Raw genomic sequence first — 16,748 nt, forward strand, 5'->3', positions numbered from 1 at the left:
ATCTGTGCAGGGGTTAGGGACAAAGACTGGCTGAAATAGTGGTAGGGGAATAAGGACCCAGCGCCTCCTGTCTGGCACCTGGACCACTTGGGTGGGAGGAAGAGCCCGCCCCAGGCTGGGTGCGGTGTCTCACGCCTGTAATCCCAGCACTTTGGGAGGCCGAGGCAGATGGATCACCTGAGGTCAGGAGTTCAAAACCAGGCTGGCCAACGTGGTGAAACCTCTTCTCTACTAAAAATACAAAAAAAATTATCCAGGTGTGGTGGTGCATGTCTGTAATCCCAGCTATTCAGGAGGGTGAGGCAAAAGAATTGCTTGAACTCGGGAGATGGAGGTTGCAGTGAGCAGAGATCGTGCCACTGCACTCCAGCCTGAGTGACTAAGTGATGCTCTGTCTCAAAAAAAAAAAAAAAAAAAAAAAAAAAAGCCCGCCCAGATGGTGAAGATGGGGTAACAAAGACAAGTAGTAACAATGGCATCCCCAGGAGCTGGTTTATTGAAAGCTGCTTCACGTTCCAGGCTCAGTGCTCCATCTCTCGCTGGGCCACCCGATGTCTCCATCCCAGGTGTGGTGACATGAGGGTGTGCAGGGGCAGAGCTTATGTTCCAAGGCCTGGGTGGGCCCTTGCCCCCTGCAACACAGGCCAGCGCCAACCCCCACCTGGTCTGGGCCTGACCAAGTGGGGAGAGGAGCCTTTGCAGGCTGAATTTTCGCAGCATGGACCCCTCCCCCGGCTGGCCTAACCTTCAGGGACACACACTGGCCCTTATCTGAACACAGGGTGGGCGGAGTCCCTGCCCTCTCCAAGGAACTGACTCACTGCTGTATCTCTGTTTGCTTTCATGCCTGCTGTGCTCAGCTGGCCCTCGGAGGGGAAGTGTGGCCGGCGTCAGCCTGTGGCCAGTACGGTGCCCGTCTGCCGCAGGGTGAATGGGGTCCTGCTCACAGACTTTCCTGCTGGGCTGGCCTCCTCCAGGAGCTGTCCTTGGGCACTGGTGTCCTTGGGTTCAGCTAGTGTCTGGGCAGCAGTGCAGCCATGGACTCTGGCAGGGTCAGGCCGCTGGGTAGCCCTGGTTGTGGGTTCAGCAATGGGAGGTCTTGATTGAAGGCCACTGCCCTGGACCCAACCTTGGGTTTTTCCAGCCTGGTCATCAGGCCTCACAGCACCCAGGCATGGGGACGTGGGCCAGTCTGGGCCCCCTGGCCTGTTGGCGGCGGGGCTGTCCTGGGCTCTGCTCAGCGGCCAGAGCGGTCCAGGAGCATGAAGAGCAGTCCCAGCAGCAGGAGCGGCGTGAAGACCAGCAGCAGCCCCAGAAGCTCAAGGGCCAGCAGGCTCAGCAGCGCCAGGCGGCGGGCACAGGGTCCCCGCTCCCGCAGGGTCCAGAGCCGGGCACCCAGGCAGGGTGGACAGGGCAGGAAGGGCAGGCAGCCCCGGCCGCCCACGGGCCCTGCCAGGAAGCGCAGCTGGTAGCGGTGCTCCAGGGAGCCCCAGGGCCCAGGGTTGCGGTGATAGGATGCAGGGGCCTCTCGGCGGGGCTGGCGTGAGGGCCCGTCGGCCTGTAGCAGCTCCTCCTGTAGCCGGCAGATCTCCCACTCCAGCATGGGCGTCTTCTGGCGGCACAGCGGGCAGCGCACCCGTCCCAGGTCGGTACTGGAGGCTGAGCCCAGCAGCCTGTGCAGGCAGCCCGCACACAGGCCGTGGCCACAGTTCAGCAGGGCCAGGCGGCGCTCTCTGGGCCCGTAGGGCTCTGTGCAGATTGGGCACTCCTCCTCTTCCCCCTGCCCTGCTGCCTGCTCTCTCCCCTCCTCCTTCCAGGTTGGAAGGGCCCAGGCACCCTCCATGGCTTTGGCCCCCAGCAGGGGCTCACTGGCTGTAGTCTCAGCACCTTGGGGGTGCCCAAGGTCATCCCCTTCGCTTGCTGGTGCTTGGCACAGAGGGTCCAGGCACTCAGGGCCCAGAGAGGACCCAGGTGGACTGACAGGCCCAGAGCTGGAGTCGGCCGGGTGGAGGGTGGGGGCCCCAGGGCACAGTTCAGGGGTGGTGGCCCTGGGGCAGGAGTCAGGATAGGAGGACAGGGACCCCAGGGCGGCGACAGGGGTGGCCCTCAAGGGAAGGCAGGGTCTGGGCTCCACCAGGGCTCTGGCACTGACCTCCCGGCTGGCTCTCCTCACTGGAAGTGGACTTGACTGGGGCCCCAGCAAGGCCGGCCTGCTCTGGGTGGATCCTGGGCCCACGCGGTGCTGTCCCCAGCCAGATCTGGCTGGAGCCCAGCCTCAGCCATGTTTAGTCCTGTGCCAGCGACCCGCCGACCACAGATCAAGACTCCAAGACAGCGAGGCGGGTGTGAACAGCCACCGGACTCCTCCAACAGGACTTTCCTTCCCAGTGCCTAAAGCCCCTCCCAGGGGCGGGGCTGCACAACCACGCCCCCTCCTGCCGCTCCTCTTTCCGGCAGTCTCGGCTCCCTAGCGGCACGGACGGCTTGGCTCCGCCTTCCCAGCACCTGCCCAGAACCCAGTCCTGGCGATCAGATCTTAGCCGACCCACTATGCCCTTAAGAACGAGGCAGTCAGGGCGCACATCCCATTAGAGGCAGACATAAGAGCTGCAGAGGCCACTCGGGCACAGGCAGCCCAACAAGGGTGCACCGTGGCGCCCACCCATCCAGCATCCAGCACCCAGGGCACCGGGAGGAGCTAGAGGATGCCCACCCATCCAGCACCCAGCACCCAGGGCACCGGGAGGAGCTAGAGGAAGGAAGGAAGCCTGCGCTAGAAGTAGCCACCCAGAGGCCACCATTTACTGCAAGGGTTTTTCTGGGACCAGGAGAGGAAGAGGCTGCTCTGGCCTGGGACACCCCCACTGCTCTCAAGGAGCTGGCATCTTAGTGGCCTCTGAGCCCTGTGGGAGTGCGGGGGCAGTGATTGGAATGTGCTGCTGGGCAGGCTGCAGCAGCCGAGGTGGCCCCAGGGCAGAAGAGTGCAGCGCAGCCTCATGGGTGCCCTATGCCACCCCTGGTGCTCACTGGGCTGCTGCCGTCGTCCTGGGTCACTGCACCGGTGAGGTGGAGTGGCCCAGGCCACCACCTCGACTGGGAAGGGGGTGGGGGGACGAGGACACAGCTCACTGTCAGGGTGGGGGAGCGCAGGGCTGGCTGGGCAGAGGCTGCAGTGGGGTCAGGCTCAAAGGGTGGGATCCAGGGTCAACAGGAGTGCGGCTGTGCTCGGGAGCTGGCTGTTCCCAGAGGACCAGCTGGCTGGTCCGAGAGGATGACGGCTGCTGGCCAGGAGCTCCCTCGTGGATGCCTTCCTGGGCTCCCAGGAGGATGGATGTCAGAGGGGGCACGGGCAGCCGCGGGCCTCAGGCCCACGTCTCGGTCTGGAAGCGCCGTGTCTGCTGGAGCCTGGCTAGATACGCGGCTGCGTCCGGGCTGCAGAGTCCACCCTCCTCCTGGAAGATGGACATCAGGGCTTCCGAGACGTCCGCTGGCATGGACTTGGCATTGCTAGAGGGGCAGGTCGCAGAAGGCGCAATGAGGCCCGGCACTCAGGGGCTGGGCCCACTCCTGCTGCACGCAGGCCAGCTCACCCTGCCAGGTAGAAGTATGCACCCTGGTGGTCCAGCAGTTCCCACACAAGCGACCCCAGCTCCCGGAGCCGGTGCTGCACATATACTTTCTGCTCCTGTAGGGCAGAGAACAGGGCTGGGGGCTGAGCCGGAGCTCCCTCCCCTCCTTTCCCAGCCCCTGAACATACACACCTGTTCCCGGGAGAAGGCAGGGATGAGGGTCAGACACTCCCGCTTCTCCAGCTCCTGCCACTCAGACTCCCAGTAGAAGTCTTGGTCCCGCCAGCGGCAGCCAAAAAACAAGAAGTTTCCTAGGGAAATACAGGGTGCTCTTGGCCACAGGTCCTTGAGGTTCAGCTGGGGAGCCCTGGCCACAACCCTGCCCTGGGACCCTGGGTGCTCACCAGTCTGGCCCTGGGCCACACGCTCCTGGATGGCTGCTCGGAAGGGGGCTACCCCAGTGCCAGGCCCCACCATGATCACAGGTGTGTCTGGTGTCTCTGGGAAGGCCAGACTCCCAGGCCGCACCCAGAGGGGCACCCGGACAGGTCCTATTGCAGGAAGGAGGTGGCATGAAGAGGATCAAAGACCTGTGCTGAGTCTGCGGGGGCCCTAGCCCAGCATTTGCACGAGCATGGGACAGAAGGGGATATGGGCCCACGGCCCCCACCCTGGGAGCAGGGGTCACCTTGCCCAGGGTCCAGGGATGCCAGCCAGGAGGAGCAGAGGCCCCGGCGGGGCTCCTTGAGGCGAGTCTGGAACTGCACTACAGCCACGAGGATCTGCAGCCGTGAGGGGTGAATCTGGGGAGGACGGCGGGGTGGGGGTGGTGGAACAAGGCTGCCCTCACCTGTGCCTGGGCCGTGGGCCCCACCTACCTCCCGCAGAGGCAGTCCGACTGGGGGAACGTCACCTGGTCAGAGGGCAGCCCCTGCTTACAAAACCCCACAGCCCCGGTCCCAGCTTTCCCAGGGCCGGTCCTGGGCTCCAACCACCAGGCCCCTCACCAGCAGCGAGGAAGCGATGGAGAAGGCCCTCGGCCGGATAGCGGGGATGAGGTCCAACAGGTAGTCGGGAGGGATGGCGGCAGCTGTGTGCGGGAAGTCACAGAGCACCTAGGCAAAGAGAGTCTCAGGGTGGCTGCAGCGTGGCTGTAGCTCAGGGGCTGGGCCTGCCGCCCTCCCATTTCACCTCCAGGATGGTCCTGCGGGGCCGGTTGCAGTATTCAAAGAGCTCCTCCTGGCCTTGGGCAGAACTGAACTCCAGCAGCTTCTCCCGCTCCAGCTCATGGAGGGATAGACAGGCCAGGAGTTCGAAGAAGGAGCGGCGAGGCACGCTGGCGATATCCAGGTAGTGGGACACGAGGTGCCGCATGGAGCAGGGCTGGGGCAGCCTCGTGGGGGAGGAGACATCTGCAGGGTGAGTGGGAGGCCTCCGTGGGCTGCGGCGGAGCCCTTGGGGTGGGGGCCCAGGGCACGGGAGAGGGCAGAGAGTCAGGGTGGCCGAGGCCGGGCTCACCTGGCTCCCGCGGCTGCAGCATGAAGAGCTGGTCAGGGTCCAGGCCCAGCACCTGGCAGAACCGCTGGACATGGGCAGCCGAGTTGGAGGGCTGAATCAGCACCACATCACCAGCAGCAAAGCTGTGTGGAAGAAGCCACCAGGGCTGTGGGGACTCCGCAGGGAGGATGTCGGGGCCCCGGATGGAAGTCATCCCCTGCAGCCCGGCCCAGCCTCCTCCGAACCCCAGACCCACGGCCCACCTCACCTTGCCCTCCTCGGTCCCCAGCAGTCCCCACCTGATGCCGGAGCCCAAGATGTCAAACTCAATCAGCCGAACGTCCTGGAAGTGGGAGGGGCCGGTGACTCTCTGGTTGGAGATCATGGGTGCTAGGAAGGGCTTCGACTCTGACGGGGGCTCCTGAGAGCCGGGGTGAGCTACCCGCTGCCCCTCAGAGCCCGTGCTGGGTGCCTCTTGGAGGAACAGCAGGGTGAACTTGGAGGGCAGGCTGCGGGAGGGCACGCGGGTCAGACCAGGTCCCACTCCCCAGGGGCCGCCCACCCACACGGGAGGGACCCAGGGCGAGGTCCCCAGGCCAGGTTGGGTCTGCTGCGCCTGTGGGTGACCCGGGGCCCACACTCACGGGACTCCGGGAGGGATCTCAGCGAGGCCCGGAGGCGGCGGGTACAGCCCCAGAACCCTGTCCCACAAGTCTCGCAGCCAGGGGTCCACAGCAGCGTCGGGCCTGGGAGGGAGCACGTGCGCTGGCCTGAACGGACCCCGCGTGTGGCCAGACCAGACTGTGGAGGCGGGTGCCACGCCCGCAGACTCACCCCAGCTCATGCTGGTCATCGCCCAGGCACACGGGCAGGAGGGCGCTGCCCCCAAGCTGCAGTAGCCGTCGGTGCAGCTTCTTGGCCACGAAGTTGAACCTGTGGAGACAGTGAGGCTGGTCCTGGGCTGGAGCCTGGGCGGAGAGTGGTGCCCAGGCAGAGTGGAACCTGGGAGAGTGGAGCCCGGGCGAAGAGTGGAGCCTGGGGAGGGCCTCCCTCGGGTGGAAAACACACTCCACGCTGGCCGCACCCTAGGAGGGGGCAGGGCCTCCACACGCCAGGGGCTGCCGAGACCAGGGCAGCTGCCAGGGTGCCAAGCAGCAGGTCCTCTGCTCGCGAAGAATGAGCCTGTGTGGGCGGGAGCATGCAGCCTCATCCCACTGATGGGCCCTCATCCCTGGGCAGGGACTTGAGGCAGCTGAGGCCTCCAGGCCCCCAGCCAAGGTGTGGGTCACTCCTCAGCTAAGAAACTCTGTGCTGGGGAGAGAGCCAGGAATCTTCCCGGGGGTCAGTTTCTCTTCTCACTCTGGTTCCGAGGCATGACTGGCTCTGGGTCACGCTCCTCCCTGGGAACGCTGTCGGCAGCGGCCTCCCTCCCTCTCTTGAACGAACACTGTGTCCCACACAGAACAACGTCACGCAGGAAACAACGTCATGCACGGACCTACGTCACGCACGGAACAAAACCTCCCGGCAGAACCGGGGGGAGCTGTCTCCGATCTTCCCGTTCTCTCTTTTTCATCTGAAATGACTGACACCCGGCTACGCAAACGGCTTTTGATGCTCGGTGCTCAGCGGACCTGGGCCCTACGTGGACAGTCGGGGTTTTCACCGTTGTGGGGTCTAAAGATGCCATTTGCACACTGAACATGCCACTCCTTGCGTAGGGTGCAGAGGAGCACTGTGAAAATGCCCAGGAGAAAAGGCAGAGGCGGCCTCTGGGGGGGCAGGAGCATACGGGGTCCTCCTCCAGGCTCAAAGTCGTCAACACTTCACAGCACGCCTTTTTGTAAAAGTGGGGACCGGCGCCAGGTAGGCCTGTGTGACGTCAGCGTGGCTGGAGCCCAGCCCTTTGCCACCCTGCCTGCTCCCCTCTGTGCCCTCCCCGCAGCGTGAAGCCTGGGGTGCCCACCAGGGAGCGTCGTGGAGAAGCCAGTACCACTGCGAGGGCCCTGAGGCGCGCAGGGGCCGACCCTGGAAGCTGGCCTCGGTCCTCTGCCGGCACACCTGTCGCTCGACCCCCAGAACCGTTCCGGCCGCCCACTGTCCCATCCCCTACTCACTTGGCGTATGAGGAGTCCCCGAGGCCCAGGACGGCAAAGTCCATCTGACAGAGGGCAGTGGAGGGCAGGTTCTTCCGGAATATAAACCCCCAGAAGTTCTACAGCCGGAGGAAACTCTGAGTCAGAGTCCTCGACCTCTAGGCTAGCCCCACAGCAGGGGGTGAGGGGAGGGTCTCAGGGGAACAGGCAGGGGGGTAGGACGGGGACAGAATACAACTGGACCTATCTGACCAAAAGGCAGGGCCCGGGTCCAGCCTGCAGGATGATGGGCACCGGGAGGAGGCAGGGCTGGTCCAGCGTCTAGGGAGACCAGGGCCCACCCTGCCCACAGGAGCCAGACCCTGCTGTGCTCTCCAGGCCTGCGTGGAGCTTCCTTCCTGGGACATCACCCTCCTCTGCCCCAGGCTCTGAGCTGCCAGGAGCAGCTCTGCACTTGGTCTCCAAACTGTCCACCGCCCCAGGGGTCCCTCACCTCCACCTGTCATTTCCCAGCCAGAGCGTGGGCCTCCACTCCCTGAGTGGGTCTGTCCCAGAGGCTCCTATACTCAGACCTCTGAGGTCCATCCCAAGGGCTCTCACACTCGGCCCTCTGAGGTTCCAGTGTCGCTGAGACACATCCCCCTCCTTCCGTGGCTGCAGGACCTCGAGCCAACAGGGTCCAGACCCTCTGGTTCCACACCCTGCCTTCCACGGTGTCCTCCCAGCTTGATCAGAAGCCCCCCCAAGGAACCTACTGCCCCCTCCCTACCTGGATCCCAGGTGGCCTGTGTGCGTGGTCTTCACCGCCCACCCACCTCCCCTGCCCGTGGCCAAGCATGGAGGCTAGCGGACAGGGAGGCCCTGGCCTTGTCAGCCCACAGCTCTGACCCCGGCCCTGGACCACCCCTGGCCTCCCGGGACCTCACTGCCTCATCAGCTGCCTCTCTGGGCCACGCTATGCGAGCAAATGTACCCAGCCTCTTGCCCCCGGGACCCTCCCTAGCGCCCTGCTGTTGAGACACCCTTGCTTCCTGAATCCCAAAAGACTCTCTTCCCTGCTCCGTTTGGTGAACTTCCTCCTTCCCGAGAAAAGGGTTCCGGAGAGAACATTCTTGTGACTTTTCCCTCACTCGACTGGCATGCGGCTGGGTCTGTCCAGGGCCCCACTTGCTGCCCTTGGGGTGTGTAGGGCACTCTGTCCCCAGAGGCTAAACCCACAGTGACATGCCCCGGGGGTAGCCCTTTCATTCTCAGCAGGGCCCTTCCTGGGCATGGGGCTCTCTGGCCGCAGACCCCGCTCTAGACATCATGACTTTCCTGGATAACTTCCTCTCCACCATTGTCTTCTCATTCTGAGGCCACTGGAATTATCTTCGAATTTTGGTATCTGCTTCCTTCCATTTTCTATCTTGCTTTTTGTCATACTTTCTAGAAGGATTTCTCATCTTTTTTTGAGATGGAGTCTCACTCTGTAGCCCAGGCTGGAGTGCAATGGCGCGACCTCAGCTCACTGCAACCTCTGCCTCCCAGGTTCAAGTGATTCTCCTGCCTCAGCCTCCCAAGTAGCTGGGATTACAGGTGCGCGCCACCATGCCTGGCTAATTTTTGTATTTTTAGTAGAGACAGGGTTTCACCATGTTGGCCAGGCTGGTCTCGAACTCCTAACCTCAAGTGACCCACCCACCTCGGCCTCCCAAAGTGTTGGTATTAGAGGCGTGAGCCGTCGTGCCCGGCCTTTTTTGTTGTTGAGACAGGGTCTCATTCTGTCATCCAAGCTGGAATGCAGTCTTGAAATCACAGCTCACTGCAGCCTTGACCTTCTGGGCTCAAGCAATCCTCCCACCTCAGCCTCCCAAGTAGTGGGGATTACAGGTGTGTGTCACCACGCCCAGCTAATTTATTATTATTTTGTTTGTAGAGACTGGGTCTTGCCATGTTGCCCAGGCTGGTCTCAAACTCCTGGGCTCAAGCAATCCTCCCACACCTTGGCTTCTCAACGCACTGGGATTCTAGGCTTGAGCCACTGCGCCCAGCGTCTTCTAATCTTTTAAAGTTTTTTCATGTCCATTTAAAGAACTATTTCTGGCCAGGTGTGGTGGCTCACACCTGCAAACCTAGCACTTTGGGAGGACGAGGCAGGCAGACTGCTTGAGCCCAGGAGCTTGAGACCCCATCTCTACAACAAATACAAAAAAAAAAAAAAATTAGTTGCATGTGGTGGTGTGCACCTGCAGTCCCTGCTACCCAGGAGGCTGAGGTGGGAGGATCACCTGAGTCTGGAAGGTCAGGGGGCAGTGAACCGTTGATGGCTGCCACTGCACTCCAGCCTGGGCAACAGAGCGAGAGCTCTGTCTCCAGAAAGAAAAAGAAAAAGAGAAAGAGAAAAAACTGTTTCCTGTTCCTGAGTCTCCAGCTTTGCCCCGTGGGGGTAACATCCTTGGCTGCTTCGGCCTCTGCCCATCTCTGCCTGTTATGCGGGGCTTTCCTCGGGTGGGGTGTGGTTCTTTCTGGTGCATGTTTTCACCCAGGCTGGAGTGCAGTGGTGTGATCTTGGCTCACTGCAACCTCCACTTACCGGGTTCAAGTGATTCTCCTGCCTCAACCTCCTGAGTAGCTGAGATTACAGGCATGCACCAATACACCCAGCTAATTTTTTGTATTTTTAGTAGAGATGGGGTTTCGTCATGTTGGCCAGGCTGGTCTCAAACTCCTGACCTCAGGTGATCCACCCGCCTCGGCCTCCCAAAGTGTTGGGATTACAGGCTTGGGCCAGCGTGCCCAGCGCCCCATGGGTTTCTTCACCAGACAGGCAGGGACCTGGTCACTTGGCCTTTCACTGTGGTTCCTCTGTTTTCTCCTGTCTGCTGCTGGGGGCACCTGCCTCACCTACAGCATCCTCAGCAAGGAGCCAGGGTCTACCTGTTTCGCTGTGGATGGAGAGCCAGGGTCCTCTGGTTTAGCTATGGATAGCCACTAAGACTCGCCTCTGCCTCTGAGGCCATGGGCCCTGGGTCCACAGCCTCTTCAAGGAGCTCCCAGTTCCCGCTGTGGGCATTAGCTGCACCCCCCCAACTCCTGGTCTTCTCTGTGGGTGCCCATACTTGGGACTCTTCCTTTCCTCGTTGGCCTGAATCCCGGCATTAGCACCAGCTTCCTGCCACTGGCTGACTGAATGCCCAGCCCAGCCTCAGTCCCTCTCCTCTCCCATGCTCTGCGGCTTCCCTATCCCACCATTCCCTTCCCGTGCCTGTGCTCCACTCTGAAACCCCTTCTCTTCCATCCCATTCTATCTGAGACCCCTCGACCTATGCTCAGCTCTCCCCCAAGCCGCTGCACATCCCCTGCCATCCCTACTCAGTCTTCAGCCTCTTTCTCCTGTCTCTCCCCTGCCAGCAATTAAACATGCCAAGTTTTGGCCGGGTGTGGTGGCTCACGCCTGTAATCCCACCACTTTGGGAGGCTGAGGCAGGTGGATCACGAGGTCAGGAGATTGAGATCATCCTGGCTAACATGGTGAAACCCGATCTCTACTAAAAAAAATACAAAAAATTAGCTGGGCGTGGTGGCGGCGCCTGTAGTCCCATCTACTTGGGAGGCTGAGGCGGGAGAATGGCGCGAACCCGGGAGGCAGTGCTTGCAGTGAGCTGGGATCGACGCCACTGCACTCCAGCCTGGGCGACAGAGCGAGACTCCGTCTCAAAACAAACAACAACAACAAACAACAACAAAAAAAACATGTCAAGTTTCTCCCGTCTTTTTTTTTTTGAGACAGGGTCTTGCTCTGTCACCCAGGCTGGAGTGTAGTGGTGTGATCACAGCTCACTGCAGCTTTAACCTCCCAAGTTCAAGAGCTCCTCCCACCTCAGCCTCTGGAGTAACTGTGATCACAGGCATGAGCCACTGCACCAGTTCACTTTGAATTTTCTGTAGAGATGAGGTCTCACGATGCTGCCCAGTCTGGTCTTGAACTCCTGGGCTCAAGCGATCTTCCCACCTCGGCCTCCCAAATTGCTGGGATTACAGGCATGAGCCACTGTGCCCGGCAAATGTCTCTCATAAAAAACTCCTTCTTTTTAACTCTTTAGCTTTTTCACAGCCAGACGTGGGTTTTTTTTGTTTGTTCTGTTTTTTGTCTTTTTTTTGTTTTTGAGACGGAGTCTCACTCTGTTGCCCAAGCTGGAGTGCAGTGGCGCGATCTCGGCTCACTGCAAGTTCTGCCTCCCGGGTTCACGCCATTCTCCTGCCTCAGCCTCCCGAGTAGCTGGGACTACAGGTGCCCGCCACCACATCCGGGTAGTTTTTTGTATTTTTAGTAGAGACGAGGTTTCACACTGTGTTAGCCAGGATGGTCTCGATCTCCTGACCTCGTGATCTGCCTGCCTCGGCCTCCCAAAGTGCTAGGATTACAGGTGTGAGCCACAGTGCCCGGCTCTTTTTTTTTTTTTTTTTTTTTGACAGAGTCTAGCTCTGTCGCCAGGCTGGAGTGCAGTGGCGCAATCTCAGCTCACTGCCACTTCCGACTCCCTGGTTCAAGTGATTCTCCTGCCTCAGCCTCCCGAGTAGCTGGGATTACAGGCACGCGCCACTGCGCCGTGCCCAGCTAATTGTTGTAATTTTAGTAGAGACGGGTTTCACCATGTTGGCCAGGCTGGTCTCGAACTCCTGACCTCGTGATTCGCCCGCCTCGGCCTCCCAAAGTGCTGAGATTACAGGCGTGAGCCACCGCACCCGGCCCACACTCAAGACATTCTTAAAAGATGCTCTCCACTCACTCTCTCAGTTGCTGATCTCCTGTAATCTGGCTTCTCTCCCCATGAGCCACTGAAGCTGCTCTTCCTGGTATCACCAACAATCCCTTTGCCAAGAAATCCCATGGATCCCTCTCAGGCTTTATCTGATTTGACTTCTGTGCAGCTTTACATGCCAGAGCCCTTCCTGGAACACCCACTCCCCCAGTCCTCTCCTTGGGGTGCTGCACCCTCTCTTCTAGCTGCTTGGTCACTCTCCTGCCCTCCTGGGCTCTAACGTTCTGGGCAGCCTGTCCTGTGGGGAGAGAGGAGCTTCCTCTTCTCACACTTCTGTATTGTGGCTACCTCAACACCTACCTCCGCCCCAGGATCTTCCTTGGAGCGCTAGTCCTACTGCACTTCTCCACTTCAATGTCTCCAGGTTCCCTTCCTGCACAGCCCCCTACTCCCACCGTGTTCTCTGATTTCTGTGGATGGAACCACCATCCATCTTGGTTCCAGAGCCCACATCCCTGTCTCGATTCTGCTTGACCTATTGGGTCCGTTCCATGTCCCGGGGACTCTCTCTTCCTGACACCACTGCAATGTGTCCACTTCTATCTTCTGCCACCACCTTAGCTCAGATCGGTAGCATCTGCTGCCTGTCCTGTGCATCTCATGGCATTATTCCTGCTCTCCTGCAGACCAGTGTGGTTTTGCTAGCTTAGGAACATGACTGTGTCACCCCTACAGTTCCGACAACCCTTCATTTCAAGCCCATCTGCCTTGCTGTGGTCACTCAGGCTCTTTGGACTGGGCCTGGCTTCCTGCCTCTCTTCTCCTCCCCCCTTGCCCCAGTGCACTCCTCACCTTGGCCACCCTGAGCTGCTTTCCACTTTTCACACAAACCAAATCATCTTTTTCCTCTGCACAGACTGCTCCTTCTTCCTCGGTGCCTGACTAGCCCTCACGCATCCTTCCGTGACTCAGCTTACACTCTTTTCTTCCAGAAACCTCTGCCTGGGCCCCAAGGTTGGGTGAGATAAGGCTCGATGCCCCTTATCAGTGCTCCTGTGACATATGCTACTTTCCCCAGCAGCAGGTGTTTGCTGGCACTGTCATTGCCCGTTAGCTGCTTCTGCTACAGTGTGAACTCTGCCAGGATGGAAATATGGCTGCTGGGTTCACAGCTGGATCCCCAGCACCAGACTGTGCCAAGAATAGAATATGTGCTTAAAAGATGGTCAGAGAATTCAGCAACATTCCCTGAGGGTCATACAGTCTAGAAATACACACAAGACCCAGACTAGATGCACATATAGATAGCCCTGGAAAAATAAGAAAGGTTAAAACGGATAATAAGGCTATTTGGTGGCTACGAAGAGTTTATTAGAGAGGGCAACCGGAGCCCCCAGCCCCACTCATGGACGTTCTCTCAAATCCACCTCTGAAGGTGCATGAGATAAAGGAGAGCTATTTACTGCACCTAGACGCCAGGCAATGAAAACGGGGTGAGGGTCGAGGGCAGGGATCTGAGGAGCCACATCAGGCCAGCCTTACCTTCATGTTGTCAGGGGGGTCTCCTTGGCCTGTAGTTGCACAAACAAATATCACCAGGGGCTCGTTAATCAGATTCACCTCAACAAAAAGACACACACACGTAAGACCTCCGGCTGTAAGGACCGGGCGTCCTTCCCAAAACTTGACCCCCTTCTCCTTTACTCAGGCTGACAGGGCAGAGGGATTTATGTGAGCAGCCAGACCGTCTTCTCTTTCAGGTTCCAACCTCCTCCAGGTGCTAAACTGAACTCCCCTTCCCAAACCTCCTTCCCTAAATCCGCCATAAGGGACAGACCCGCTCTCAGAGAAAATGCGACGCCTTTTGGGTCGATGACCCCGCGAGGCGGGCACGCCAGGCCTGCTCGTCCCCCACGCCGAGGCCCTAGCGAGCCCTCACCACCGGGTAGGAGTCCAGGGCCTGCACCCGGCAGCCAAGCCGCCGGCGCCGGGCCTCGCGACCCAGTCTCTCCGACACATCCTGAGCCGTGCCTGTCTGGCTGCCGAAGAGCACCAGAAGCTGCGGGCTCGGCATCGGGGCGCGCCCGGTGGTCTGGTCTGAGACTAAAAACTAGAAGGCAGTTCCCGCCGGCCGGGTTGCAGGGACCGCTCCGCCTTCCGCCTTCCGCCTTCCGCCGTCGACCGGAAGTGACGCACTAGGGACGCGCCCTGTGGGGCATGGCGTCCGATCGAGGCGGGCGTTCACGGGCGGCCAGGGTTGAGTCCCGGGTCGGGGCCGGGGGATTGCCGGCGCATCAGGGCCGAGGGCTGGGGCTGGCGGGGCCGCTCGCTGCCTCTCTCTCGCAGCAGCGGCGGCAGGCGCGGGCGAGGGCCACGGGGAGAGGAGACGCAGCCCCGCGGGTGGCACGCTCGGCCGGGCCCCGGCCCGCGCTCAACGGGCGCGATGCTCTTCTCGCTCCGGGAGCTGGTGCAGTGGCTAGGCTTCGCCACCTTCGAGATCTTCGTGCACCTGCTGGCCCTGTTGGTGTTCTCTGTGCTGCTGGCACTGCGTGTGGATGGCCTGGTCCCGGGCCTCTCCTGGTGGAACGTGTTCGTGCCTTTCTTCGCCGCTGACGGGCTCAGCACCTACTTCACCACCATCGTGTCCGTGCGCCTCTTCCAGGATGGAGAGAAGCGGCTGGCGGTGCTCCGCCTTTTCTGGGTACTCACGGTCCTGAGTCTCAAGTTCGTCTTCGAGATGCTGTTGTGCCAGAAGCTGGCGGAGCAGACTCGGGAGCTCTGGTTCGGCCTCATTACGTCCCCGCTCTTCATTCTCCTGCAGCTGCTCATGATCCGCGCCTGTCGGGTCAACTAGCCTCACCGAGGTGCCGGAGAGGGAGCGCTGGACAACTAGAATGTTGACCTCGAGCCGAGGCCCTACTTGCAGCGCACCGGAGGAGAGGCTCCCTAGTCTGAAGGCACCGCCGGCTTGCGCCGAGCTGAGTGCCGGGTTTCCCTATTCCAATCCTGTTTGAAATGGTTTCTTCAGCAGGGCTTAAAAGAGCAGCCTTCATCCTGAAAATGTATTTCCTTTTGTTTAATGCTTTGAGTAGATAATCCTGAATTGAGGTCATGAGGAGGCCCCCCAGGCCAGACAGTCCTGAACCCCTCTGACACTTGGAAACTGAATATAAGTAAAATGTCCAGGTGGACTCTGAGTATTTCCTGTGGATCCTGGGAAAGTACTGTTGCACAAAGGCTGCAAAGCTGGACTCAGGAATGTCCTCCAACCAGCAGCGCTGACCTAAGAGCTCCCTGTGCCGTCTATCCAGACCAGACTTCGGTAGATGCCTTTGTTAGATCTATCACATGTAAACGAGCTTGTATCTCCTTCCCTGTGCCACGAGAGAGATTGGCTTTTTATTCCAGACTAGGCAGAGACAGAAGAATGTTGAATAAGAGCACGATTAGAGTCCTGTCTGGTTATCTGTTGCCCAAGAAAAGAACTCTGCTGTCCAGGCACTGCTTTGCTTACTATCCCAGCAAAGACTGCAGTTTTGTGGACTTTTGACCACCTTGTGGCTGGCACTCTTAGCACACCTGAGACAGATTTAAGCCTCCCTAAGAGACTGAAGAGAGGAACAGGTGTCAGATACTCATAGGCACTGAGATCTACAAATGGGAAGCTTGTGAGTGGCCCATCTTTGTTGGCCTACGAACTTTGGTTTGATGCCAGTCAGGTGCCAAATGAGAACCTTTGCTGAGATGCAAATAAAGTAAGAGAATGTTTTCCTGAAATGAATAGTGGTTGCCTGTAACCCTCAAGGGTTAAATAGGATGAATATTGAGATACTCTCTGCTACGTGGTGTAGCTGGTTATAGAGCTGCGGTTTTAAATGGATTGAAACCTGTGGCGGCTAGAGCTTAGTGGATGGTGGTGGTGGGAATCACTTGTTCTGGAGAATCCCTCCTTCCTGCTCTAGGAGGTGGGTAACTCAGGCACGCCCCCCCCCCCCCGTATGAAGACAACAATCTGGGCTCATGTTAAAGACCCATTGAATAGTTTGTGACCCCAGAGCCCATGACTTCTTGCCAGTGTGTGGTCTTTGTGGGCCTTGTTGGCACTCTGTAGAGCAGGGATCAGCAAACAATGTCCTAAGGCCTGTTTTTGTATGACCCTTGAGCTGAGGATGGTTTTTACACCCCTAAATAATTAAAAGCAAAAGCAGGCCAGGCGTGGTGGCTCACGCCTGTAATCCCAGCACTTTGGGAGGCCGAGGTGGGTGGATCACAAGATCAGGAGATCGAAACTATCCTGGCTAACACGGTGAAACCCTGTCTCTACTAAAAATACAAAAATTAGCCGGGCGTGGTGGCGGGTGCCTATAGTCCCAGCTACTTGGGAGGCTGAGGCAGGAGAATGGCGTGAACCCGGGAGGCGGAGCTTGCAGTGAGCCGAGACAACGCCACTGCACTCCAGCCTGGCCGACAGAGCGAGACTCTGTCTCAGAAAAAAACAAACAAACAAACAAAAAACAAAAGCAGAACTTGTGACAGAGAGTGGATATGACCCTCAGAGTCCAAGGTCTCTTAATTGGCACTGTTGGCCTTTGGGGCCAGAAGATTCTCTAGTGAGGACGCAGCCTGTTTCGCAGTGCTCCTGCCTCTCCTGGCTAGATGCCAGTAGCAGCCTTCACTTGTGACAACCAGATGTTTATCCAGACATTGCTAAGGGCCCTGGGGAACAAAATTGTCCCTGGCAAAAACCAGTGGGCTAAAATATTTCCTGTCTGGGGCCAGATGCGGTGGCTCACGCTTGTAATCCCAGCACTTTGGGAGGCGGAGGCGGGCAGATCACGAGG

The 16,748-nt window shown here is 59.4% G+C and overlaps 3 protein-coding genes across 15 annotated transcripts; 1 reads left to right on the forward strand and 2 right to left on the reverse strand.

Annotated features, from left to right (window-relative positions):
- Nucleotides 1-478: 478 nt before the first annotated feature.
- LOC117974405 (uncharacterized) lies at nucleotides 479-1,843 on the reverse strand. The gene has a single exon (XM_034929627.2). It carries the CDS (start codon nucleotides 1,841-1,843, stop codon nucleotides 1,238-1,240), a length of 606 nt encoding a protein of 201 aa, XP_034785518.1. The 3' UTR covers nucleotides 479-1,237.
- On the reverse strand, nucleotides 479-14,123 carry NDOR1 (NADPH dependent diflavin oxidoreductase 1). 13 transcript variants are annotated; one of them, XM_003816999.6, is made up of 14 exons: nucleotides 13,847-14,123; nucleotides 13,450-13,527; nucleotides 7,184-7,281; nucleotides 5,901-5,999; nucleotides 5,711-5,812; nucleotides 5,366-5,575; nucleotides 5,088-5,209; nucleotides 4,761-4,981; nucleotides 4,577-4,684; nucleotides 4,258-4,372; nucleotides 3,974-4,120; nucleotides 3,762-3,880; nucleotides 3,591-3,685; nucleotides 479-3,507 (listed from the first exon to the last, which is right to left on the reverse strand). In XM_003816999.6, the coding sequence occupies exons 1-14, from the start codon at nucleotides 13,979-13,981 to the stop codon at nucleotides 3,363-3,365; spliced, it is 1,794 nt and encodes a 597-aa protein (XP_003817047.2). In that variant the 5' UTR covers nucleotides 13,982-14,123; the 3' UTR covers nucleotides 479-3,362. The 13 variants fall into 13 exon arrangements, with proteins under 13 accessions (XP_003817047.2, XP_003817048.2, XP_054973391.1 ...); XM_003817000.5 differs by having other exon boundaries at nucleotides 3,591-3,712; XM_055117416.1 differs by having other exon boundaries at nucleotides 13,450-13,478; nucleotides 13,847-14,078.
- A 109-nt stretch (nucleotides 14,124-14,232) lies between these two features.
- On the forward strand, nucleotides 14,233-15,684 carry TMEM203 (transmembrane protein 203). Its single transcript, XM_008970114.5, has one exon. The coding sequence runs from the start codon at nucleotides 14,351-14,353 to the stop codon at nucleotides 14,759-14,761; it is 411 nt and encodes a 136-aa protein (XP_008968362.1). The 5' UTR covers nucleotides 14,233-14,350; the 3' UTR covers nucleotides 14,762-15,684.
- The last annotated feature ends 1,064 nt before the right edge of the window (nucleotides 15,685-16,748 follow it).

The sequence above is a fragment of the Pan paniscus genome, chromosome 11 (genome assembly GCF_029289425.2).
Source record: "Pan paniscus chromosome 11, NHGRI_mPanPan1-v2.0_pri, whole genome shotgun sequence".
Taxonomy (NCBI): Eukaryota; Metazoa; Chordata; class Mammalia; order Primates; family Hominidae; genus Pan; species Pan paniscus.

Excerpts from the sequence above, each read along its gene's own strand:
- NDOR1 (XM_063594090.1), bottom strand. The coding sequence starts at position 6,276 with ATGAGGCTGCATGCTCCCGCCCACACAGGCTCATTCTTCGCGAGCAGA. Across the intron at positions 5,576-5,710 it reads GAGATCCCTCCCGGAGTCCC|CCTGCCCTCCAAGTTCACCC; the intron begins GTGAGTGTGGGC and ends GCCCTCCCGCAG. Across the intron at positions 3,881-3,973 it reads TGTGGCCCAGGGCCAGACTG|GAAACTTCTTGTTTTTTGGC; the intron begins GTGAGCACCCAG and ends GTATTTCCCTAG.
- TMEM203 (XM_008970114.5), top strand. The coding sequence starts at position 14,351 with ATGCTCTTCTCGCTCCGGGAGCTGGTGCAGTGGCTAGGCTTCGCCACC.
- LOC117974405 (XM_034929627.2), bottom strand. The coding sequence starts at position 1,843 with ATGGAGGGTGCCTGGGCCCTTCCAACCTGGAAGGAGGAGGGGAGAGAG.